The following is a 25,253-nucleotide window of genomic DNA, read 5'->3' as shown; positions in this document are numbered from 1 at the left end:
TTATTTGGACAATAACAAAAAACAAGACAGCTGTGAGAGTTTGCTTCCATTTTAATGTTTTTATATATAAAAGTGACTTCTATATATTTATGTTAAGCATGTTGTTTTTGTTATGTATTTTCTCTTGCATTAATCTTAAAATGAGTATTATTATCATCTTAATGTATTTATGTGTCTATCCTTTTATTTTCTTGCTTGCACACTTTTCTTCTTCTTCCTTGTCAATAAAATAGAAATATAAATAATGTCTCAGTACATTAAATTTAATTAAAGTAAACGTATTAAGATGTGACTCTCCTGTGTAAAAGTAGTGTTTTTTTTTTTTTTTTTCCTGCAGTGGTGTCTCAGTCCGGCGAGAAAATCATTTCATTGGTCGACGGCCGATTCGCTGAACGTGATTGGTCCGTCCTTGTCCCTCACCCTCACTCCTCCGACTGGAAACACGGTCCCTCGGAAAGCGTGGTACCGAAGAGAAGACTGACTGAATCTCATAGCTTGTTACTAATAACCCTGTTTTAGACCATTTACACTTGTGTAACTGTACGTTTTTAAACTCCGCGGTGAAGATAGAATGATAAGCTTCTGTTCCTAGTCCTCCTTTTATTTTCTGAAGGTAAGTTCTTCCTCACGTATTCCGTCATCGTGTGCTAGCAGCAGGCTTGCTAACAGGTTACCGTCAGAAGCTTTTAACTAGCTGCTGCTGTTAGCTAAAAAAAAAAAAAATACACCATGCTAATATTGACCTAGTGTGACTACTTTCTCTTCTAATGGTGACATTTATCCGGCTAGTTTACGTAATTTTCCTGCGTTTTATGCGTTTTTATTGGAGGGACATCTGTGGAAGCTAACGCTAGCCAGCTAATGATGCTGATGTCAGTGGAGGCGGTTAGTGTTGATGGGATGCTGCTGCAACTACACGTAAAAGATTAACTGACGATTAATAATGTCAGTTGAGTATTTTGTGTTACATTGCTTCGTGCATTCGTTCATTTAGGTGTATCTGTGGGATTTCACAAGTGAGGCGCGTATGAAACACTACAACAATTACAAATTACTTCTGAATATTAGCATGTAAAACCTTGACACCATTCAGGGAAATGCATTTGTCTAACTTAACCCAAACACGTCAACCTGCGCACAGCCCAGAGTCCAGCTACTCGTGTATACCACTCATGACCTAATGAGAGGCCTGACCTCAGGTGGAGAAGGTGAGCAACTTAGACCAGTGTTCAGAGGTTGAAGCATGAAATTTTAAATTAAGCTTTTCTGAACCCTTTACCAATATCAGAAGAAAGTATTGATGAAACAGGACAAAAAGCAGTGACCGGCAGAAATAAGACAAGTAAATTTATTGCATTGATGTCTTTTTTTCTTTTACGTTTGATTTGTTTAAGAACTTAAACAGTGTTACCGCACATTCATTGCTTGATAGCTTTTTCATCTTGTGAGCAAGAGCCTGAAATGTACTGTTCCATTTCTTTCAAAAATTCATGAATCTAAAATGTCCTGTAATCTGGCTTCAGTGTCGACTTCAGACTTGGATTTCGGTGCATTAAATTTCAGGTGTATTTCCTCAAACTCCATTTAGACAAGTTGGCATGTTTATGCCCTGAGGCTGTTATTTCAGGAAAAAAATGCATGTATAGATTCAAACAGCTTAAAAAGTTCTGTGACTCTGATTCAAAATAAGGACAAAAACTTTTTTTCCCCTCAGTACATGCACACAAATAAGTTTAATGTCTAATGTGTGAATATCCTTATCTTTCCTCTTGTGCTTTAGCCTGATGTTCACCTCTCCATGCCTGTTAGATGTCCGTATTCAGCTGCAACTGTTGTGAATCCCAAATGTGCGCTCATGTCAGTGCAACATTGTAACCTGATTATTTCTTCTTGGCCCCAGTCATGTCCTTCCATCAGGATCGAGGGGGTCCCAGAGGAGGAATGCCCCCGGGTCAGCACGGCTCACCTCAAAACTACCGACCCACCAACCTGAGGCCGCCTCCTCCGCAGCCTCCCGTTCCCCAGTACCACTACGACCCTCAGACTCCTCCCGGTTCAAGCTACCATGGAAACAGCGGCTACATGCCTTCGCACTCCGACTTCATGCAGTACCCTCCACCAGCGGCGTCCCAGACACCCAGTCCTCTGAACCAGTGCCCGGTGCGCCCACCGTTCCCGAAGCCCCCCGGCCGGCAGGGCTTCCCTGAACCCCCGCCTAACTTTCCACCTCCTCCCCTCCCCGGCTCTACAGGCAGTCCCACACAAGGCTCCCAGCTGTCTGCTCAGAATGCCTACCACCCCTACATGATGCCTCCCGTGCCCCCACCGGCATTACCACACCCGGCCATGCCTCCACCGATCGCCTCTCAATCTATGAGCTACCACTCTCCGTACTCCATGAACTACCCCCATCCTCCTCACCCTCCCTTCCCTCCCCCGCCCTTCAACACCGGCTACACTCAGAGCCCGAGCACATTCAAACCCGACCACACCTTCAGGCACGGCGGGCAGTACAAGTATGAGAAGCCCATGGACAGCAGGAGGTCTCCAGAAAGGGGCTATCGCCACGATGACCACCGGCAGAAGGGTTACAGCTACGGCAGTCACAGTGAGAAGCATAAAATGGATTTTTCCGGAGAGAGTAAGAACCGCGGGAGGAGTCCGGACAGGCGTGGCAGGCCGGAGGGAGGACGGTACAGGTCTGAGTACGACAGAGGCCGGACTCCACCCAGACACAGGAGCAGAGATCGCAGCAGGTACAGAAACGGCAGCAGTGACTCTCCTGAATGAGATCAGTCAGTCAGATTATTTCTTACTACTCTGTGTATGTCTGTTCACAGGGAGAGGTCATATCGTCACAGAGACAGTCGGAGGTCCCAGTCGCCCGACAGGCACAGAAAAAGGCCTCGAAGGTAGAAATGTTCTCCGGTTGTGAAATATGTATCCCCACTAAACCTCCCTCAACATTTCAGCGATCTTGGATGATTGTTTGTTCACTTTTTTTCCATGTACATACTTATTTACAGTGGAAACAATGACAACTTCTACCCCTCTAGCATTTCCAAGTAGTGTTATCGTTGGCACAGAAGTCGCAAAGACAACTAGATTGTTTCTGTTTTTCCTTGGAGTAAAATCGACCATAACCACAAGACGTAACGTGACTTTATTCATTCATTTAGTTGTGATGAGACATGAGAGCGGATTGAAATGATGCCATGCTGACAGCCGAGCTTTCATTTTCACGAGTAATGTCCTCGCACAAAATTCTAATAAAAACTAACCTGTAATTTGAGTTTGTCATGTAAAACAGCAGCGCTCGCCTTTAATAACTTCAGCGATTAGAGCTTGCTCAGGTGTCATCATGCAACCCTCACTCGGTCCCTTTGGTCACATCATAATCACATCCTGGCCGATAACGATAATTGTCTCATTTTGTCTGTGCTTTGCAGTCGGTCCTCGAGCAGAGACAGGAAACGTGGCCGCTGGGAGGAGGAGCGCGACAGGAGGTCAGAGAGCTCCTCCGGCCAGAGCAGGGAGCGCAGCTACTCCTCCATGAGGACCAGAGACTCTGAGGAGTCCTTCGCTGACCGGGAGCGAGAGCGGGAGAGGGAACGGGAACGAGACCGAGAGAAGGAGAAGGAGAAAGAAAAAGAGAAGTTGGATGAGGAGAAGGAGGAAGAAGAGCTGCTGAAACCCGCCTGGATCCGCTGCACGCATGCAGAGAACTACTACTCCAACGACCCCATGGACCAAGTGGTACCGTCTGCACTTTTGCCTTTATTATATCCATCCTTTGTTCAGCTGGTAGCTGCTGTAATATCTAATTGTTATTATACTCCTGGTTCCCTTTTGCGGGAGTTTGTGAGTCCATAACAATAAAACTGTCATTGCCTGCAGTTGGATTAACAGGAGAATCACTCGTTTTAATTCAATGCATCGAGCACGGTGCCCATTAACGCTGAGCACACACTCGCTTGATTTGGTTTTATCCAACTGACTGGCAAAAAGAAACTTCCCTAATCTTCCGTCTGCCATTTTATCAATTTTGTCTGGTGCTGCTGTTAAAGTGTTGGATTAGCTGCTCTCCTGAGCTGGATGTTTTTCAAGCCTTTCAGCTAATAGCGAGCACTCAAAGTCGCTCGCTTTGCAAATCACCACCTGCCCTCTCAAATGCTTTTTCTAAATGTGGGTCTTTTGGATAGTGCCAACTCCTTTCTCTTCTCTAAAACTCTGACCTTTTGTGGTAGTCTCTAGCTCTCACTTGATGCTGTCATCAGCTAGCAAATTACACATTCAGCCCGACCTGACCCGTCCTTCAGTAAAACCAAAGTGAAGGTAAATGTCGAGATGGAGAGGCACTTTATTTCTTTGCTCGTTTATGAACAGTTTCAGGACTGATCCGTCGTTTCTGCTGTGACAGTAAAGACGCTAACTGTCGGAGTTATCCAGCACATAGATGGATGTCATCACATAACTTCTACTTTCCATGCAGATGTGCTGACATATTTTGACTCTGCTTTGACTAATGACGTGCTTTTCGTGAGTAGTGGTCAACGGATCGGCTGTCCTCACAGCTTTTTGACAATTTTGGTTTTAAACACTTTTCATTTTCTGTAAACTCGGCCACTGTTGCAAAATGTCACCGTACCTCATTTGGAGGTTCAGCTGGGCTCAGCTTGTTTTGGTAAAACTGGTGATGGGGAAGCAAATCGTTTTATTGTTTGATTTCTTATTTTTTTCCCCCTATGATAAAAAGTCAAATTACATTTATTTGATTTAGATTTGATAGGAACGGCTTAAATCAGCAACTTATTTTCCATTCTTTTTATGCAGTTTATAAATTATGCTGCTGAAACAAAACAAAACATGATGTGCATCGTTTGCTCGAAATAAGCCTCATGATTTTGAAGTCTTGACTTTATTTCGACAAACAGCTGCACTGAAGTGTTGTTACAAACTTTTATCTGAGTGCGTTGTGTTTGGTTTCGTTCAGGGCGACTCTACGGTGGTCGGGACCAGTAAACTGCGGGACCTGTACGAACGCTTTGAGGAGGAGCTGGGGAGGAGACAGGCGCGAGCGAAGGAGGCTCGACCGCAGTGGGAGCCGCCCAAGACCAAACTGGACGAGGATCCAGGTAAAGTCGAATATTACTGAAGCACCTCGATACAAATATTAGCATATGCCTGTAATTGAAAGATGTAAGTTGTCGTGGATAAGCGAAACAGCTATAAAACAATATGTGAACAGTTGATACATCTGTTTACAATCTTTGTGTAATTGATATGCACACAAACTTGCCGTCTTCTCAGCGGTGCGTTCGGCTGAGGCAGAGATTAAGTTCAGTGTTTATGATGTTATCAGCGTCGCTGTCGGCTCGATTGTCTTTTTCAGCGCTGCAATAATATAAATCTCGCTCAGGGAGATCTAATTTGCTCAACATGTTACTCCGGGCACCGACACAATCAAGCACTGGAGTTAAAACGCCGATAAGAATTGAAGACTTTGCTCAGTTAAGAAGCGCAAGCTATTCAGCTGCCGGGTGATTAAAATGCTCACTTTTGGTGGTGAGGCTCCTTTTTTGGTGAATGACAAAGCACCAGATGTCGCCGCTGGCAGCTGTGCTTGCTCGTTTAATCTCAGATTCATCTGGCTTAAGAAATTAGGTAACAGATCTTAAACTTTTTTTCCATATCGCAGGCAACAGCACGAGTTGATGTCGTAGGATGTTTTGTGAGGGCTCAGCCGAGCAGAGGCCTCACCAGGCTCAGCGAACGATGTCTCGGTCTTCAGCCCTGTGAGGTTCAGATGATTAAAGACCTCTTTTGCACTTTTTGTTTCAGACGACAGCAGCAGTGAGTCAGACTGTGAGTCAGACGCTGAAGGGAGCACCTGCTCCAGCAGCTCTGACTCAGAGGTTTTTGATGTCATCGCCGAGATCAAGAGGAAGAAAGCTCATCCTGACCGCCTGCACGAGGAGCTGTGGTACAATGACCCGGGGCAGGTCAGTCTTTGTCCGCTCCTCTCTCGTTTAAAATGTGTTATTATAAAACCAAATGTTATGTTCATATCCAATTATCTCTCCTCTCCTGTGATGCCATACAAGTCTGAGATCCGAAACCGTTCCTGAGTAACTTTAAGGCACATGGAAATAACAGTGCGACTAATGATATCACAACAACACAACAACCTTGGGATCATAACACACTGTAGGGCAGCGGCCAAATCTGGTTTTCCCACCTGACAGCAGCTGAAATGTTCACTCCTCATACAGATGTCAGCCAACAGCAGATGGCAGTATATAATAGTGTTAACACAAAGCTCTACATCCCGACGAACATGACCTTTTTTTTTTTTTTTTGAAACTGCAGCTACATGGAGACAAGCAGCCAAGCTGTGCCAGGATAATTAACAGTACACAGGGTTTAAATGAAATCTAATAAACACAAACAAATGATATAATCCACTTCAGTTAAATGGATTCAAATACAGATTTAGTTCCACACGCTAACAGATTTTGTGCAGATAACATTTTGTTTTTTCAAAAGACGGCACATTAGTTAAACCGTCGCTGAAGCAAGCCGCTGGTTTTATTGAGTGCGGCAATCAGCTAAATCTAAGTCTGATGTGCATATGAGTCATTTTTTTTTTTTTTGCCTAATGAATAATAATTAGCTGCTTTCACTCTGTTAGTAACCTACCAAAGGAGAAAATAAGATCTGCTGTTGGATACGATCCTAAAAACAAACACTTTTCCATTACAAGTCAATTTTAGTCTTAAATTGATTAAAACAAAACCAAAATTTCCCCAGACTCCTTTTATCAAATGGCGTCTGTTAGAGAGTTGTTGAACAAAGCGAAACTCCAGCGGCAAATTCTAAATCATTAGCGACTTCTTGTAAATTCGGCGTTAAATCCAAAACATCAGGTTGTTTATTTCCTTGTAAAAAGTGTCTGTTTAGAGCCAGAAGCAGACAAACCGCTGCGTCTCACCTGCCAACGTTTAAGCAGCTGTTTGAACGCACAGTTACACCTAATTTATGACAGAAAACAACATTTTACTGACAGTAAACATGTCAAATAAACAAATACATTAAAGAGTTACCGATATGGGCTCTTTCTTTGTCACCCTGTGGAGAAAGTCCCCTTTACAAATCGCACAATTTTAAGACTTGTTGAGTTTGGTGATACTCCGCAGTCTTTGTTACCGCTGTTCATGATAAATCCTTACTCACTCGGGCTTTCTCGTTAATTCGGCAAATGTTCCTCATGAAAATATTTCTTTCTTTGTCTAGAAAACATCTTCCGAGATTGTTCCAGTGATGTTTACTTGCATATAGAGCGGAGGAAGTGAGGTGTGATCACATGTTGAGATGAGCTCAGGACAGATGTTGATACCAGGTGTAAGCTCTATTGCAGCCTGTCAGATCAGACAGTATTACTTTATTGTAGATGCTGATAAGTAGCTGAAACACGGCAGTGCAGGAATACCAAACATGGCCTGAGGGAAGCAGAGAAGAAACCGTGTTTTCGTTCCACAATTTGTCCACCAGAGAGCACTCACAAGTTTATTTCTTTACACTGCAAACGTCCAGCTTGGTTACACATCCTTTGAAAAAACAAAAAGCAAGTGATTATTTTATCAAAAATGAATATTCTGTGATTATATTTCTTAAAAATGGTGGAACAAAATCATGAATTCAAAATAACAAGGCTTCATAACAAAGTAAATGCAGTTGAATCTTGAGATTTAATTTGTTTTATTCTTCTGGTTTAACTGAATTTCATAGAAAACTGTGATTTAAAGGAGCTTAACCGTGAGGCCCAAATAAACGTAGAAGACTGCAGCTCTGCCTCATGTAGTAAGACAACAGGTTTGCATATATCTGCTGCTCAGTTGAGCCAAATCCAACCAGTTTCTACTTCACAATAATCAAATTCAAGCCTTTATTTGAGCCTCAGACATCGTTGAGGTTTCCCACAGTCGAGGTACACAAAAAACATCTCAATATTCATTGAAATCAATTAGGTTAAGTGTTTTGAGAATGTGAATTTTGTCTGTTTATACCAATTATTGAACGTTCAGTCGTGTCCCTCCGCCGACATTTATGCACAGTCGAGTATGATGGAATAAATTCAGCTGTTGGTAACAGATGGGAGGCTGATCTTTGCTGTGCAGGAGGATCAGACGGCCATGAGCGATGCTGGAGGAGAAAACTATTAGCTTGAAGAGGAGCAGAAGTCGCACAGAAATGAGGATAATTCTGATCCCCTGAATGCATATTTCACATTAAAAGATATTTAATATGCTGCCCGTTCTGTTGCAGCTTATGTTTTTTTTTTTTTTTTTTTACGAATCCTTCCAATGTTTGAGCGATGGCACGACGGAAGCATACACAACTTCTGCGTTCCCTCCCCTAATCACATCATAAGTAATGATTGGCTGCTAATGGAAGAAAGACGTCACCATGTAGAAAACGCAGCAAGATGTTTCAGCGTTATTTGATTGCGAGCACCGAGTTCAGGCTCCTCTCTGGGAGGTTTTTAAAAGTCATTTTGGTAAATATTGGAAATCGCTTGCTTCAGTAGACGAGGCAGTTTGCGCTCTGACATCTCACTATGTAATTGGAAAAGAGTTGTTTCTCCTTTTTAAAAAAAAAAAAAAAAAAAAAATGAAGTTGGAATTATCGGGAAATGCACAGAAAACATCGATGAAGTCAGAGTTTGCTCCTCACGTAGCTCAGACACCATCAAACACGACGACTCAGAGCTCCAGTGAAGGAATAAAGGTCAGGAGTGTGCAGCGGTGCAGTTTTGTGTTTTGTTTTTTTTTTAGATGTGAAATGTTCTGCAGCCGCTCCTCCATTCACGGCAAGTGAAGCAGTTGTGTCTGATTTACGTATTTCTCTCTGTCCAGATGAATGATGGCCCCCTGTGTAAGTGCAGTGCCAAGGCCAGACGTACAGGGATCCGCCACAGCATCTACCCGGGGGAGGAGGTATGACACGCCGTGAATAAATCACCCTTTCATAACCTTGTACACGGGGGCCAAGGACGTTATTCTGCTCGGGCCTGAATGTATTCTCTGTGCGGTGGCTGTGTTTTTGTTTTTTTTTTCCCTTTTGTGTTAGAGGGACAAACGGATCGTATCTTCTAAAAGTCTAAAAGACCCAAATGATGATGCTACAACTGTAAGAATGAGACGGGAGAGTTTATCAGTACCAGTGACTCATCCATTTTTACCGAACAGATGCTTGTTTTTAATCATTATTAAACTATTCACTTCTCAAAAAAGAAGGAGGCTTTTTTTCAGCTGGAGGTGAAGTCAGTCAGTGTTGTTGTCAGTAGAGACCAGTGAAGGTCATTGATTAAACTTAATGAGTGCAGTTATTATTATTATTATTATTATTTTATTTTTTTTTTTTCACTTTCGCAGGCGTTCAAGCGTTATTTGAAGGTCATTTTTCAGAGAATCTGTGTCGGTATAAATGAAGAGGACTCTCCACCTTGTTAGTCCATTAGACGACTAATTGCTCGTTACCGTCGTGGTTGACCTGGAAATTATGAGTCAATTAGTTGTTTCTTTTAATGGCTTCATGATACAGGAAATAGGAAGTGTGACTGTATTCATGAAAAGGACGTCAATCAAGTTGTTTTTTTTTTCAGTCATCAGGCGTTGATGGTAAATAAATACAGTTTGTTCTTAATGTTCTGCCAGAATAAATGTTGGCAATGTACGATTCAATTTTATATCATTACCATGCTGTGGAAACTGTTAAAAAAAAATCATGTTTGGGCTTAAAATAACTGCTGTAGTCGCCACAAACACAGCTGGAAATTGTCCGTAGTCCTTCTATGAAAATATCCCAGTGGTGTTATAGTTACGAATGTTGTAACGCTGCGTTCCCTTGTCAGAAAAACGTGGATTTCTCTGCGTCACTCACTGTTTTGGGCAGCATTCTTGCCTGTTACTCCGCCACAGATGCTTCCACCTCCTGCTATGTGAAGGTGATATAACACGGGATGTCAATCTGGTTTGTTCAAATGTGAAGATGTCAGTGATTTACAGAGATGCTCACCGCCAACATTTTATCCATCAGCTGTTTAGTGTTAACTTCTACAACCCCGATTCCAAAAAAGACTGTGTGAGATGTAAATAAATAGTCTTTTGTTTTTCACCTGCAGCATCCCAACTTCATTTGGAATCACGATTGTGATTTCTGAAGTCAGATACGATCCTAAAACTGAGACACTGAGTTTATATACATTATCACTTCTCTTACGTGTGTAAAACTGAAGCACAATTGCTGTTTTCGAGACGATTAGACATACAGATACACGTCAGTTATTGACTTTGTGTCTCTTTCAGCCTGTGAAACAGTGTCGACTGATGAACAACAACGCAGGAAAACTGTTTCACTACAGGATCACCGTGTCTCCGCCCACAAACTTCCTGGTAAATCTCTCTCTTTTTTTTTATTAAGACCCCTAAAATTGGAGGAGCCGCTTTTATGTAATTGACTGACATACAAGAGCAGAATGTATATTATCTGTACCTTTTTGAGTACGAAGTTCTTCAGTATTTCTCTGCAGTCTGTGGACAGTGTTGCATTAAAGTAGCAGAGTTTATTTGAATTCTTTTCTGGTATGTTTGATATGTTTTCTGTGTCAGACCGACAGGCCGACGGTGATCGAGTACGATGACCATGAGTATCTGTTTGAAGGCTTCTCTCTCTTCTCCCACACACCTCTCACCAACGTAAGCCTGCTTTGAACTGTTAACCTTACGGGCCATGAACCATCAAATCTACACTGCTGCATGTTTGAGAGTGCGCCTGTTATGCCTGTTTTTATATTGAATGTCATTTTATATTTTATTTATTTCTTTGCCTCTCATATTGTGTTTTCAGGGGCAGGTTCTCACACTGACTGTTCTTGACTGTTTCATTTTAAAACAGTCCACTTAAACCTCACGAAGGTGAAATGAAAATTTAAACCGCGCTGCTTAAAACTTCTGTCGCAGCCTCTAAAACTCGAGGACCTACGCAATGTTACGCACAAGGCACAATACTACAAATGTTCACCTGAAGACCAAAAAACTCGTGATCCTGTTATTCATAAAGTAAATTGTCATGTGCTTTGTAATACAACAATCACCCAGAATGCCGAGTTCACACTGTTAGGATTGTAGACAGTTTTTCTGTGGGAGATTATCGACAAAACCCAGAGATCAGAGGCAAATCTGGGCCCGCCCCTGTGTGTGAACCGCTCAAAGACGTGATGCGAAAGTTCGCCGATGCCTCACAGACGCTCGAGATGTCAAGCGGGCTAAATATCTCGCTTGTGCCGAGGAGCTGCAGCGAGCTACAGCCAATGAGAGCCGACACTCCTCTGCTGCCGTCTGCAGCAGCTCTCTGAACCCGCTGTTATCATGCATCAGTTTGCTCGGAGGCGGCACAATGATACACTTTCTATCAGAATTCGTTGGCATACATGCAAGCTTGTTTTCAGTATTTGTAACCCCGTCGTCCTTGCTGTACTACAAAACAACAATGCGGCTATATGTCTTCAGTGAAAAAAAAAAAAAAAAACTTGTTTACCTCTCATCCGTTTTCTTTTCTGTTGATTCCTCGATTTGTCGCAGTGAGTCACAACACAAACGGCTCGGACCGCTCACGTATCGCGTCACTTTTCTGTTGTTTTTGTGACAAAATGTTGTTGCTGTAGAACAGATGGACCTTTTTAAGGGATTCCTCCCAGTGAGAGGTCCTGTTGTAGTGTAACTCCCCCCCGCTGCTGATCAGTCATGTAGTGTGTCCTTGTTATTTCAAAACACACACACACACACAAAGTTACCTAAAGTGTAACCCCGACAGTTTTACACATTCTTGTGTGGAGTAGCACAACTGCATATGTGTAAAATGTAGCATACAGCTTTTTGTGGCTCCAGAAAGAAGCTGAATGGAATCTGAGAAACTGCCTCAAGCCGTGTGGCCAAGTTGCATTGTGGTTAATGTAGTCGGCAGGTTTTTAAAAAGCAGTCCGCTGATCTGGTGTTGGACTCACAACGGACAGTTTAAAAGCAAATGATCGAATGATGAATTCATTCACAGTTATTCAGAACTTATTTTCTCACCTTTTTGATTTAACACCTCTCTGGCACGACGCCCGAGGTGTCGTAGAGAAACCGAAAAAAGAAAAAACGTGTTTAGCAACTGACGATGAGAAACAATAGCCACATGTAGAAATTGAGGGATGACGGCATAATCTCCCCAAAACCTTCGTTTTACTATCCTACAGATACACAGAAACTGGAGTTTTCAACAAAATGCGCACTAGAAGGCGTTTTGTGTGACAGGAAAGTGTTAGTTTTGCAAAATATCTGTATTAGCATAGACGAGGCTTTAGTTTCAACTGTACAGCCCTGTCCTAGTATTTCACCCTCTTTTGCTGTGCGAGTACGCGCCCGCCTCTCTGAACCTCCGCTGTGTAATGACCGTTTTATAACCTCCCTTCGTACACGATTTGACCGCTGCTGCTCATTCAGCTCTTTGCTGACCACGTATGATCCCCCATCCTCCTCCCACCATCTCCGTTCAAGCAACACATATAATTTAGGCCAGCGCTTGAGTGAAAAATCCCCTCCTCCTCTTACTCCACTCTCCTCGAAAATAACTTCAAAATCGGCTTTCTGGCTTTCGGGTTGGCCTCTTTGTTGCCCGGACAAAGTGCTCCTCTCGCTGCGCTGACCTTGTCGCTGAGTCCTCTCCCTTCGCTTTTTGAAGGCCCATCAGCGACTGTCAAACATCGGAGAGGTCGTGACTCTCTCTCTTTCTCCGTTTCATCCCAAGGAGGAAGTTTAAAGGGGAGCGAGAGGTCCACAGGGGGACCGCCGCACCTCGTTCCTGAAAGTAGGAACATTCATGTGCCTCGTGTCCGTCAGTGTGCTCTCGTGCTCTTCGCCGCATGTTTGAATAATAAACTACTTGGTCAATATCCGTCTAGCTTGAAAAGAGCCCCGAGGATTAAGGCGTGATTTGAACTGGATAATTTAAGCAGGCCTTGTTAAAAGCTCGGGGTAAACGCTTCGCGGCAGTGCGGGGATTAGGAACCTCGGAGCGTAGTGATATTAGCCCCCCTGCTAGTTAGCTGCCGGGATGGGCAAGAATGAATGTGGCTCCCAGGTTAATCTCTTAAAATGGACCCCCACGCTCTGACAACAAAGACCGTGTAACTAGGGAGATTAAACACAGAAGAGCAGGCTTATCTATTTAGCGAGATTTGAGTTACTTAATTTTCAAGTGTGTGTGTGTGTGTGTGTGTGTGTGTGTGTGTGGAGGCATTCGATCTCACAGGGCTCATTTAATTGTCCTGAGGTTGTGCATGTTTAAACACTTTTTTACAGCAGAGTTAAAGTGCGATTCCTCCGCTACTTTTTCCCCCCCTCTTCTTCACATGCATGTGGTCGTGTCGGCCATGTTGGTCGAGCTCCCCACAGCTGAGACGAGGGGGCTTTTTAATGAGTTTCCTTGAAAAGCTGTAACCTCTGCCTAACGCCATGGTAATGAGTCGGTCCGTCCTTTCTTCTTCTCGTCCTCTGTTCCTTTCATCATCACAGATTCCATTGTGCCGTGTGATCCGCTTCAACATAGATTACACCATTCACTTCATAGAGGAGATGACACCGGAGGTCGGTAAAACCCCACTTTATCTCTCAGCTCTTTCTCTCCCCTTTCTCACCCCTTTTTGTTTTTATCTCAAACGGCTGAGGCTGAGCCACATGTAACCCTCACACCTCAGTGCCCGGGTGAGCCAAGGTGCTAATCCTTGTAGAAGGAGGGAAAAGAGATTCTTTGTAACCTGCACAGGTTGATAACACCGATAAGGGTGGCTTATGTGATAAAGTTTAGAGAACTGGATTTACTTATCAGTCATATCTACATTAAGGTACTTTTTTATGGCAGTATTAGAGCTTCTGTCTGAACTGTATGATCACATAACGCCGCTCTCGAACGTCGTCTGTCTCTTCCCCCGTGCCCAGAACTACTGTGTCCGAGGCCTGGAGCTGTTCGCCGCCTTCTTGTTCCAGGACATTCTCGAGCTGTATGACTGGAACCTGAAAGGTACGACTGCCAAACCACAAACGGGGTCTGTTTCACAACAGGGATTCACCAGCAGTGATGTCCTACCTGTGTGTCAAAACAGAGCCGAATGAAATCACCTCAAATCACAGCTTGGATGTTGCACAAGGACATTTGGTTGAATTGACTATTGAATCCTTCCATTTATGACAATAATAGTAACTTTTTTACATAGCGCATTAAAAGTAAAATTTACAAAGTGCTTTTACGGACAAAGTAAAAGCAGGAAACTCAAGAAGACAGTGTAACGTATAAAAACAACAATATAAAACGTCCACGTGAAAACAAGAAGGCAAAACACAAAATGTCATTATGAATAAGAGCAAATAAAAAGAATAAAAGCTTTCGCCAGAAGGCGGCGACTTCGCTGATTTCAAAAAGAAGTCTGATTGTGTGTAGCCTATGGGAAAACAATCCTGCTTCTCACTGGAGTTACGACCTCAGTAAATAGTTTCTTAATGGTCTCACTGGTCAGTTTTGTAAATTATGGTCCCATTTAGAGGACAATAGACGATAAAGCAGGATGTGTTTAAGGAACTTCTGCCTCCAAATTAAACAAGATGGCTTGAGAATGGGTGAAATCACAGTGTCGATTTATTCTGCAGTCTCTTGATAAATCCTGTTTTCATGGGAGTGGAAAGTGTTATGAGTCTCAGCATGCAGACAGGGTTTAGTTGTCAGAAGTAACCTTTACCTTTTAGGTGATATATCGCTACACTTAGTACTCCAGAGGCCAAAATCACTCTGAAAAGATGATATTCACACCCTTTTTTTTAAAAAGTTTATATCTTCTGCTCAGCTAAAAGTGTTAGCATGTATCTGAAGTTGGCGCTTGAGGTCATTGAGTTCATTTTATAGGTAGTTTGAAATGTTTTCTGATAGATCGAGGAATTAAATTAGCAACATTACTTTTTTAGTGAACTTTGATTATGTATATGTATGTATGTTTAATTCAATATTCCAATGTAATACAAAGCAAGCTGTTGAAACATGTGCCGAAAGCATCTCAGGTTTATCCTCAGGCAGAACATTGAATAACGATATTATGAATTCAGCCTCAATGGTCATCGTACTTCACATCCACTGACACGATTTAAGATTAAGAAACCGTTGAGGGATGTAATTCTGACCATCGTCATGTCACCCACGACTCTTCACTCCCCCGTCTTCAAAAGCTTGTCAGATTTTATTTTGAAAGGTTCTTCTGTGCTCTTCCCTCCAGGTCCTGAGTGGGACAGTGAGACCTCTGGATGCCCGCAGTTCCATTTCATGCCCCGTTTTGTACGATTCCTGCCTGGTAAGACTGCCAAAAACCTACCGAGACTGCTTTCCTTTTTCCTCTTTTGTCTCCCTCTGGTGGTCAGCGGTGACTCGGTCTTCAAGTTAAGACATGCCACAGAAGAGACAAAAGGAAGCTGTGTGTCCTCTATAATACCGTCGCTAAACATCTCTGCACACGCTGATGTTCGTATTTGTGTTCAATGCAAAATGACTTCCAGTGCCTGAGCAGCTGTGCAGCTGCATGGCGTTCATCTTCAGTACACATGATGGTGCTGGTGCACTATGATTATTATTATTATTTTTTTTTTGCCAGCAGTGTTTGTTATGACAGCCGTGCCACCTACCTTCTTTCCATCAAAAAACAATTTCTCTCCTAGCTCTCCCAATTTAGTCCGCTACAAACACTTATCTGCCTCTTTTTACCAAAGCACACATGGAAAAAACAAAAAAAACAAAAACTGTCCGACGCATTGTTTTCTGATGTGATCTGTGAAGAGGAAGGCAGCGAGAGGAGACGGGGAGTTATTGGTGGGAGTGTTGTGATGCGTTTGGAAAGTTACAGTGAGAGTTGAGTGCATTTGTTATTGTCTTAATGCATTTCCAGGACTGAGAGGGCAGTGGGTTTTCTTTTTGTGCTTCTGTCCACATGAACTCTTGTAAATGGAGGTCTATAAATTTTGCATGAGCGTCTATTAAACCGACTCTCTTTGACCCGGTGGGTTGCACGCGTGTGCCCGGCTGCACTCCTCTGTGTGTATGTGTCTGTCTGGTTGATTTGAATTTTGGTCCACGCGCCCGTCATTATGTGCCTCCACGTATTGTCAGGCATCCAACCTTGCATCGGCGCCTCTGTTCACCTGTGCGTTGCCCGCACAATGCGATCGCGATGCACGGGGACACCTTCACAGTAAGTAATATCGGTTCAGAAACCCGGAGTTGGCAGAGGTGAGGCCGGGTGAGCCGCTTGCACAAAAACAAAGATTTTTCTTTCCCAACATCAGCCTTGATTTTGGGCCAAGGATTTCTGAACAGCGAGAGAACACATTGTATGAAATGTTCTCCCTTGTGTAAAATGTCACAGCTTGTTTAATTCCACCAACTGTTGCTACAAAAAAACCTCAGAGTTTTGCACTTCTTTCAATTTCCCTGCAAATCTCTCGTGGTGTCCTTGTATGCATTTCTTTCTGATGTGTGTTTTATGTGGATTTAATCTTCCTAGATGGCGGGAAGGAGGTGCTGTCCATGCATCAGGTGCTGCTGTACCTGCTGCACAGCAGCAAGCCGCTGGTCCCCGAGGAGGAGATTGCAGACATGCTGCAGTGGGAGGAGCTGGAGTGGCAGAAATACGCGGAGGAGTGCAAGGGCATGATCGTCACCAACCCGGGCATGGTGAGGCCTCAGCTGCACCGTTACGACAGGAGGCGGCCTTGTCTGCCGTTTCAAGGGCAGGCGTCTCCCCCAACCCCGACTCTGCAGGAATAAGGCTGTTCCTGTTAGCCTGTGACATGAGCAACCTCACCTATTATCCCCAAGGGCGTTCGCTGTCATCGACACTATTCGGTGGCCGATGCCTTTTTTTTTTATTTCTTTTTTTTTATGTCACGATGAAGTTGGTTAACCTTCTTGTCTGGCCCATATTTTAAAGGATGTACAGTAATTGTGTCTGGGTAAAGGTGAAGATGTCATTGCTAGCTAAAAGGTTGCATATGAGCAGTGAATATGATTGTGTAACCTTTTGGCGTGGGTGAGTTATTGAGTCAACGGCCTCTCGCTGGCAGCGCTGAATTGTTGCTGTCAGGGTTTCCAGATAGGTGGGTGTATAATAGTCTCCCGTCCCTATACTGAAGTTAAAGATTGGTCTGCCAGTCAAACAAAGTCTATTAAAAAGGTCATATATAGAGATTCAACCCTGTTGGGGGGAAAATAGAGCGATCTGAGGCGACGGTCAACAGTGGTTATCCTCTCCTCTCTTTTTTTTTACAGCGAGTTTGGTTTGTAGGTTCTTTCTTTAAGGGGTTATTTCATGATCGTGTGAAGGTTTTAGAAACCTGAAACCAATTACTTAAAGGAACAGTTCACCAAAAGATGGAAATTCAGGGATTATCTCCTCACCTGATGTAAAGTCAGGTGAAGTTTTTTTTTTTTTTAGTCCATAACACATTTCACAGCAAAACGCAGTCACAGCGTTCTCCCAGACAACTGAAGTAGCTGGAGACTGGTTTTAATATGTCAAAAACAACCCGAGGTAGAGATAAATTGGCTCCGCGCAGCCTCGCCCGATATATAATCCAAGTCTCCAGAGACTAAAGTTGAAAATCGTTACTTTAGCTGCTAACTGAGGTAGCCGGAGACTTGTCACCAAAACAAAAACATAAAATGGCTCCAAGCCTCCTCCTGTAGCCTTGAAATCTCAGATTGATTTGAAAAATGATGTTGTTTTAACCCTGATAAAGCCGGAATTTCCAATAGCTCTAAGATTTTGTAAATCGCGATGAAGAAAATGCTTCTCAGTCAATCTAGAGGAAGATAAAAGCAGCTGCAGGTCAGTTTTATAATGAATCTGCGATCCACTTCACTTCTCTTTGTCTGCTCCAGCATTCAGAGTCTGACAACAAAATGGATCCTTTTGCTGGATAACGGCAGTCTTTCAAAATGAAAAGAAGAGATGTCCCACACTCCAGCCCACTCAGCATTATTATAAGAACAAACAGCAGTAATGGAGTTGTATAAGATATGTGGAAAAGTTGCTGCAACACAGTCAGTCCTCCTTACAGACTATTTACTGTCTTTTATTATATAGTTATCTATGTACAAGACTGTATCGTCTTAGATATTGGATATCGTTTTATCGTGATATGACTGAGTTTTTTTCTTTTCCTGGTTTTAAAGGCTGCTTCTCAGTGAAGTTATGACGTTTTCCCAAATATCCTCAGGATTTTAAACCGCTAGCTGAGACTTTTTGGTAGATTTACAAGCGTAAAACCGGCTAAAAAGTTGAGGATTTCCTCATTACAAAGCTCAGTAGCTTGTTTTTGGAATGATTTAAGAATTAGAGGTGATTCGTATTTAGCGAAATATAAAATGGGCGTGAAAAGCGGCACACAAGTCTCGAATTTGAAAAGCTGCATCCAGTTTCTTTTTTTTTTCTTCTTTCTGATGCTCGATAAATGATTAAAACAATCATCCTATTCTAAAAAAGAAAAATAGCTTCGGACTCATTTGCTGGTTATTTTTTCGCACTAATTGGACGTGATGTCAAACTCTCACATTTGGCAGAGGAAGTATGTTCGCGGATGTAAAGAATTCATAAACAGACACAGCTGCTCGGCGCTCTGTAATCAATAAATCATCCCTCCGGAGCTACGTGGACCGTCTCACTCCATACATGTTCTCCTATTGTGGAAATCATTCCTCGCTGTGAGATGTCAAGGTCACACATACTTCTCCAAATGAAGGGGTCCGACGCCAATCAAGCACGCCGAGCTGGAGTGATTATTCTCCACACTAATGAGGGCACAAACGGTCGGCAACCTTCAAACAGCCATGGCGCATTAACACGACGCCAAAGAAAGCGGCGTACGTATACATTAGCATCTACATTGTGTCGGGACTGTAAACAGGGGCAGTCATCAAGCCTTCCATCAAGCCAATCAAACTTGATTATGTCGCCTTAAAGGCAAAATCAAAGTTGTCTGGCGACCTCTCGCTCTCAAATCAAAGTTTGTATGCGGGCCGTGACGAGCGAGCGTGGCTAATGTCAAGGTGAGCCCGAGCCTCGAGCCATCTGCCGCGCAGCTCATCACGCCTTATGCTACATCTCCTTCCTCTGATCTCGCAAAACGCCTGACAGGCTAACTGTGATTTGGGAGTCAGGGGAGGACATGTTGCTTGTCAATCTCCTCCCCGATAAGAGCGTCAGAAGTTGGCTCAACCCCGTCCCGGACATCACTTTATCACTGTCGTGCGCGTTCACAGGCCCGATCTCTCATTACACTCCTGTGACAGACGATCCTTAAGGTGCAGATTATTTGTTATTTCACGTATTGAGAGCAGGTGATTGAATGACGGCGGCGGCTGCCTCATAGCTGCATGACTGTGTGTGCTGCATCATGGCTCACTGTTCTGGCTTCTTTCTCCCACTAGAAACCCAGCTCGGTGCGTATCGACCAACTGGACAGGGAACAGTTCAACCCAGACGTCATCACCTTCCCCATCATCGTTCATTTTGGGATCCGGCCTGCTCAGCTCAGCTACGCCGGAGACCCTCAGTAAGCACACACACACACACACACACACACACAAACACACACGTATAAATGTCGATCACACATCACAGCGCCGATCTTTTCCCTCCGCCTGCCTGCTGTGTATCGCCTCCCTCGTTCCCTCAATCCTTATTCACCGGCGCTCTCCCAGGACACTGAGACGGCAGAATATTTCGTGTTGCACGTCGAGGAGGACGACGTGTGTCAAAAGAGGAGGGGAGTAGCGAGAGTACAAGGGGGGGGGGGGAGAAAACGAGTGGCGTGACATTTTCGCATGCGTCGTCACGGGTCCCAGGTTTCCGCTGTGCGCCTCCACCGTGGGATCTTCTGCGGGTTTTTTACGTCTCGTGAATAGTAATGCCACACACACACACACACACACACAGACGCCACGGGGCTGCAGCAGGGAATACTGTACTGTGCTGCTGCATAATTAACAAAAGCAGTGTATTAGATCATCTGAGCCGCGGTCTCCGAGGTGTTCAGAGAGATGCAGCGACGACACCACGCCAAGCACCAATCAGAAGTCGGTGCACAACTCGGTTTCTGCACTCTCAGTCTAAATTTAAACCTGTGGATTTCTCTTTCAACTCCAATATCTGGCCTGAGTCACAACAGTTGGCGGGAGGGGGCGGGGGGGGGGATGCCAGTGATGAAGATGCAAACAAGAGGATGATCATTAGGAAATCCATTTAGGCAGAACTAGTTTGCTTCTTTCCTCCGACTAATGTCCCCTCTCCCCCGCCGCTACATTTTAGCCGCCTGTCCGCTGAGCTCTTTCATCCCTGTGCACCCTGCTGCCATGTCAAACTCCTCAAAGCGTCAGACAACGACAAATTTATGGATGGACTGGGACATCATTAGCTGATGCAGAAACGAGTAGTAAGAGACCAGCGGAAAGGATTTCCTACCACTGCTAATGATGCGTGTAGCGAGGGCAGGAGTCGGTGTTGATTGCGGCGGCGGCAATGCCACAGAGATGGAGCCTCGGACACAGCAGCAGCATATATTAACTCAGGAGACTGAAGACGCTGTGTTAGTCGTCTTCCTTTTCAAACTGCCCACTGGATGCATTTGTGTTCAAGGCCGCCACTCGAGCCTCTCCAGCTCCATCACGACTGCTGAGGCAAGAATGATGACGTGTCAGAGGTCAGGGAACGTAAAGGAAAGAGAGCAGGACCGAGGCGACGGATGAAATGCGAGAGAGGAACATGACGGAAGGACTGAGGGAGGGACGGGGATACGAGCAGAAAACATAATCCAGAGGAGGTTTGAGACTGAAGCCCCGTTCTGACATGAATGTGGTCTCATCAAATACGTCTCTCTTCTGTAAAGTCACGATGGAAGTCTGACAGAGTCGGGCCCGGTAACGTTCCTCGAACACCCCCCAATCTTCGCTCCAGTTCAGCTGAATGCTGTCACATTTCCGTCTCTCTCATGAGACTGAAGTTGAGCACATCATTTACATACTCAGCTCTGATTGGGGTGTTTTTTTTTTTTTCCCTTCCCTGTCATTGCCACTCTGCAGGCGCATATTGAAGTATATAAGTACGAGCGCTGTGTCTCCATGTATGATTTTTTTTTTTCCCTTTTCAAGCCCCGCTAGCTTATGAAAGTTTTATTGCAGAGATTTTTCGAGAGCTGTTGTCCTCCATTTTCCTTTTTCCGTACTTGACGGGAGTAGAAAACAACTACGTACCTCCGTTTCATGAGGACGGCAAAAACTAAAAAAATGATAGGCTGTCTTCAGGTTGTCAGTCGTGTGCGTCAGAGAACCTTTGCGTGAAGTTGAGCTCTGATTGCATCCTGTCACGTCTCCGTGGTTGGGAATGGATTCAACTTTTACAATATTTATGTGATAGGTGTCCAGCAAAATTCTCTACATTCAGCACGTGACCTAAAAGGGATTAAGTTAAAGTCAGTGCTGCATTTAGGAAGTTATCAACTGCTGAATAAATAGTTGATTACTTGAATATTAACGCCTAATAGCTGCAATCGTTTCCCACTGAAAAACATCTCAGATACATTACTGAACCAGTTACTGGTTGTATGTCACTTTAAGGTGGCAGGATTGATGACATTGATGAAGACAAGTTGGTTAAAGTAGCAAGAAGCCACTTATTTTGCTTCATCTGCAAGCTAAATGTTAAAGGTCCTCTGTTGAACTTCATTGTGGAAGCCAGGCGTCAGGTTACGTTAGCGGACTTCGTCTCTGAACTCATGTTAGCTGCTGTTGCTTTCCGTTAGCGGAGCCGAGATTCTGCGGCGCATGTTGAATTTCTGGACACTGGCACATAAATGGTTCCTCCATCTGTCTCAGTTGAAGCAGCTCTTGAATGGAGCTAAAAATTAAATTGATTGTGATTAAAATAGAGACTCAAGTTGAAAAAAAATATATATAAAGAAGTAACCGCTGTAAGATGTCTCCGATCATCGTTCTGCTTCCAGTTGTTCCCTGTTATCTAGTCCGCGTGTGACGGTCGAGCGCGACACACAAGAGAAAGAAAAAAAACAAAAACGTAAGTACATTGTGTGCTTTCAGTGGAATTAAAGAAAAAAAAAAACCCAGCACGTGCGTGATCATTTTCGTGTCGACACAAACGGATACGTTCTGTATGTTCGCGTGCCAGAAAACGGCGCTACTTCCTCCGATAGACGAAGCCGGCGGTGCTGCAGATATCATGCCTGAAGAGTGCTCGACACAGGAAACAGGAGAGAGAGAAAGAGAGAGAGAGAAAGAGGGAAAGAGAAAGAGGCAGCATATGCTAATGAAAGCATGTGCAGGGAGTGGCGAGGGCCTCGGCAACGCTACCCTGAGAGCACACAGCGGATCTGTGGAAAGGTCATTGGAGCGGATTGGGGACGAGGGGGCCTCCCAGGCTGGATAGACTCTCTCTCTCTCGCTTCCTCTCTCTGTCTCTCGTCCGCCCGGGCTGCTTCAGTGCGGAGGTGGTGGTGAGCTGATAATCGAGGCGGTAAAGCCGTCTCATTCCCTCGTCTCAGTCTCTAATGAAGTCCCCACTATTAAAGCTCTATAATTCTTCTATTCCACAGCACACCCCTCTGTCCTCCCCCAACCTCCCCTCCTTCTCCCTCTCCTTCTCCCTCTCCTTCCTCCCCTCTCTCTCTCTTTATGCCCCTCTGCCTTTCTCTCCGTCAATGCGCCATCCTATCCCCCGCCCCCCCCAATCCCCGCCACCTTACCCCTTCGTCCCACCAATCATAATTGAATAACTCTGGGTAAATGAGGAGAAAGTCTCCTGAATGGGAGCAGAACGGTCACACTCGGCCCTCAGTGCATCAATCAAGAGGTCTGATTGAAAAGAGAGAGAGAGAGAGAGAGAGACTGGTGGTGGTGGGGGGAGAAAGAGAGAGAGAGGTGGGGGGGAGAGAGGGTAGGTGGTTAGTATGGTGGCTACATGTCACCTTGCCGATAACTCCCTGCCTTCTTTTCAGATGCAAATGAGAGCAAAGACAATGAGGTTTCATGGAAAATGAGAGTGAGAATGGTTGGGAGATAGCTCTCGTGTCACGTGTGTCAGGGCTGCAAAGATGTTTCACAACTTACAGCTTTTTCCTACCAGAAAGGAAAATAAGGTGAAGCTTGAATTGTCAGTGTGTGTGTGTGTGAATGTGTGAGTGTGTGTGTCTGCTGCTCTCAGTTCAAACAGTGGACATCTGAAAGACAGAGAATCTTCTGTGTCCACTGCCCTCACACACAAGCGGCTAATGCAATAACGGCCGCAGGCAACTGTTAAATTATGTTTAATATCGGGCGAGCCGCAGATGAAATATTGATGTGTTGTTGCACAGCGGGGGGCGGGGGGGACGAGAAAGGAAAGGAGAGGGGGAGAGATGGACTCCTGTCAGCCTGACACCTCCTTATTTACTGTCGGCAGGTACCAGAAGCTGTGGAAGAGCTACGTGAAACTACGCCACCTGCTGGCCAACAGCCCCAAGGTCAAGCAGATTGACAAGCAGAAGCTGACGCAGAGAGAGGTGGGTTGAGAGAAGAAAAACAAACACGCTTTGATATTCTCTGTCTCCTTTTGTCACACTCGCATGTGTGGTTTCTTTTTTTTTTTTTTTGTCATTTTAAATATTTTGGGGAGCTCGTTTTCCTGCAGCTACGAAAGGTTACGCTGACACGCTGGAGCACCCACTCGCTCTGCATAAATTAAAAAAGCTTCAAGGCCGTTCATTTCCCAAACAAAACTATTAGCGTTACTATAATTCCTGCTGTGCACACGGATTCAAACACTGCTCATCTTGCGACTCACTGCTGGTCGTCCGTTTATTTCCGGAAAGTCACACGGATGCTGATTCACCAAACAAAAGCGAGACAGCCAAAACATACAAAGACATAATTGCATCGAAACCAGAAAACCAAAGCCTCACTTTCAGGCTTTTAATGTTTTGCCACAACAGAAGAATATTTGATATTGCATCCAGGAAACATTTATACTTTTGTATCACGGACATGAGAGTTGTTGATACCGGGGACATTTGAGAATGTTTTTGCACCACAGCAGACGGAAAACTTGAACATTAACATACGATAAGTCAATGCAGCCAACTACAACTACAGTAAAGTGCATGGAGATGAAGATGTCACCAGACTCCCTTATAAAATCACTCAGTTTTGTGAGGTGTTCTGTTAGGATACAGTTCATAAACCTTTTTGGTCGTCAGCATTAAAAACTAAACATTCAGTCGTTTCTGTCCTTGTAAAAAGTGGCAGCAGCCTGTTTGCTTCTGGGTATAAAGTGCATCTTACCTGCCAACATTTAGCAGCTGTTTGAACAAACTGTTAGACCATTTACACTCCATTTTCTTAAAGAAATAAAGTCACCAGACTCCCTTTTAAAATCGCTCAATTTAGTGATTTGTTGAGTTGGGAGAAACTTTGTGAAACGCCGTCTTTGACAAATTCTTAATAAGTTATTATTGTTTAATTGTTGTAAATTCAGCAGTAAATGCAATACATTAAGTTGTTTCTGTCTTTGTGTAAAACACATTGTTCTCCATCTTCTTTGCTCTATTTATACCGCCTCTCTATAGCGCCTCTACTTCCTGTCTCCATGTTAGATACTTAACTGATCCAGCTTTACTCTGACTATGCATTCAAATTGTCTCTCCTCTACAAGCAGCCATCTCCTCATTGTTATTCACCAAACCTTCGCTGAACAGCTTAAAGAATTTAAGATAACTTAATGTTGCAATTGGTATTAATGCAGGAATTTGGAAGCACGCTGTGTGACAGCCATTTCCTTTCCTCGCATTAGAGCCTTTCTCCCAGCATGCGTCCACATTTCCGGCTCAGAATTATCATTTGCTGTAATCTTTTTTTTTCTTATTTTTTGTCTGTACTCCAGGTAAATACTTTGTCTTTTATCCCACTTAATAATGCATAATTTAGATGAATTCACAGCTCAGAGTAAAGCGGCTGTAACGGCGCGTGAAGGTCAGACCACCACCAGGGGCCGAGAATGGAAAAGGTTTAGGTTTGGGGAAGTAATGACCGTGTCGCCGCAGGGAATCGCAGGATACAGGTGTGCTGTGTGTGGT

The 25,253-nt window shown here is 44.1% G+C and overlaps 1 protein-coding gene across 3 annotated transcripts in view; it reads left to right on the top strand.

Moving 5' to 3' along the window:
• The first annotated feature begins 417 nt into the window (after nucleotides 1–417).
• drosha (drosha ribonuclease III) overlaps nucleotides 418–25,253 on the top strand; it is a 97,347-nt gene continuing 72,511 nt past the window's right edge. The window contains exons 1-15 of one of the 3 annotated variants that reach the window (XM_037079407.1): nucleotides 418–613; nucleotides 1,901–2,756; nucleotides 2,841–2,912; nucleotides 3,450–3,756; nucleotides 4,994–5,135; nucleotides 5,842–6,002; nucleotides 8,916–8,996; nucleotides 10,368–10,454; nucleotides 10,671–10,757; nucleotides 13,617–13,688; nucleotides 14,040–14,121; nucleotides 15,362–15,436; nucleotides 16,640–16,809; nucleotides 19,564–19,688; nucleotides 23,585–23,684. In XM_037079407.1, the coding sequence (XP_036935302.1) occupies nucleotides 1,903–2,756; nucleotides 2,841–2,912; nucleotides 3,450–3,756; nucleotides 4,994–5,135; nucleotides 5,842–6,002; nucleotides 8,916–8,996; nucleotides 10,368–10,454; nucleotides 10,671–10,757; nucleotides 13,617–13,688; nucleotides 14,040–14,121; nucleotides 15,362–15,436; nucleotides 16,640–16,809; nucleotides 19,564–19,688; nucleotides 23,585–23,684 (2,415 nt within the window). In that variant the 5' untranslated portion in view covers nucleotides 418–613; nucleotides 1,901–1,902. Of the gene's footprint in view, nucleotides 614–876; nucleotides 1,209–1,900; nucleotides 2,757–2,840; nucleotides 2,913–3,449; nucleotides 3,757–4,993; nucleotides 5,136–5,841; nucleotides 6,003–8,915; nucleotides 8,997–10,367; nucleotides 10,455–10,670; nucleotides 10,758–13,616; nucleotides 13,689–14,039; nucleotides 14,122–15,361; nucleotides 15,437–16,639; nucleotides 16,810–19,563; nucleotides 19,689–23,584; nucleotides 23,685–25,253 lie in introns of those variants that run through there. The other 2 variants (XM_037079408.1, XM_037079406.1) reach the window with 2 other exon arrangements.

Source organism: Acanthopagrus latus, chromosome 19 (assembly GCF_904848185.1).
Source record: "Acanthopagrus latus isolate v.2019 chromosome 19, fAcaLat1.1, whole genome shotgun sequence".
NCBI classification, from domain to species: Eukaryota; Metazoa; Chordata; class Actinopteri; order Spariformes; family Sparidae; genus Acanthopagrus; species Acanthopagrus latus.
The sequence above is the reverse complement of the archived record's forward strand: the minus strand, read 5'-3'. Positions and strand labels throughout refer to the sequence as shown.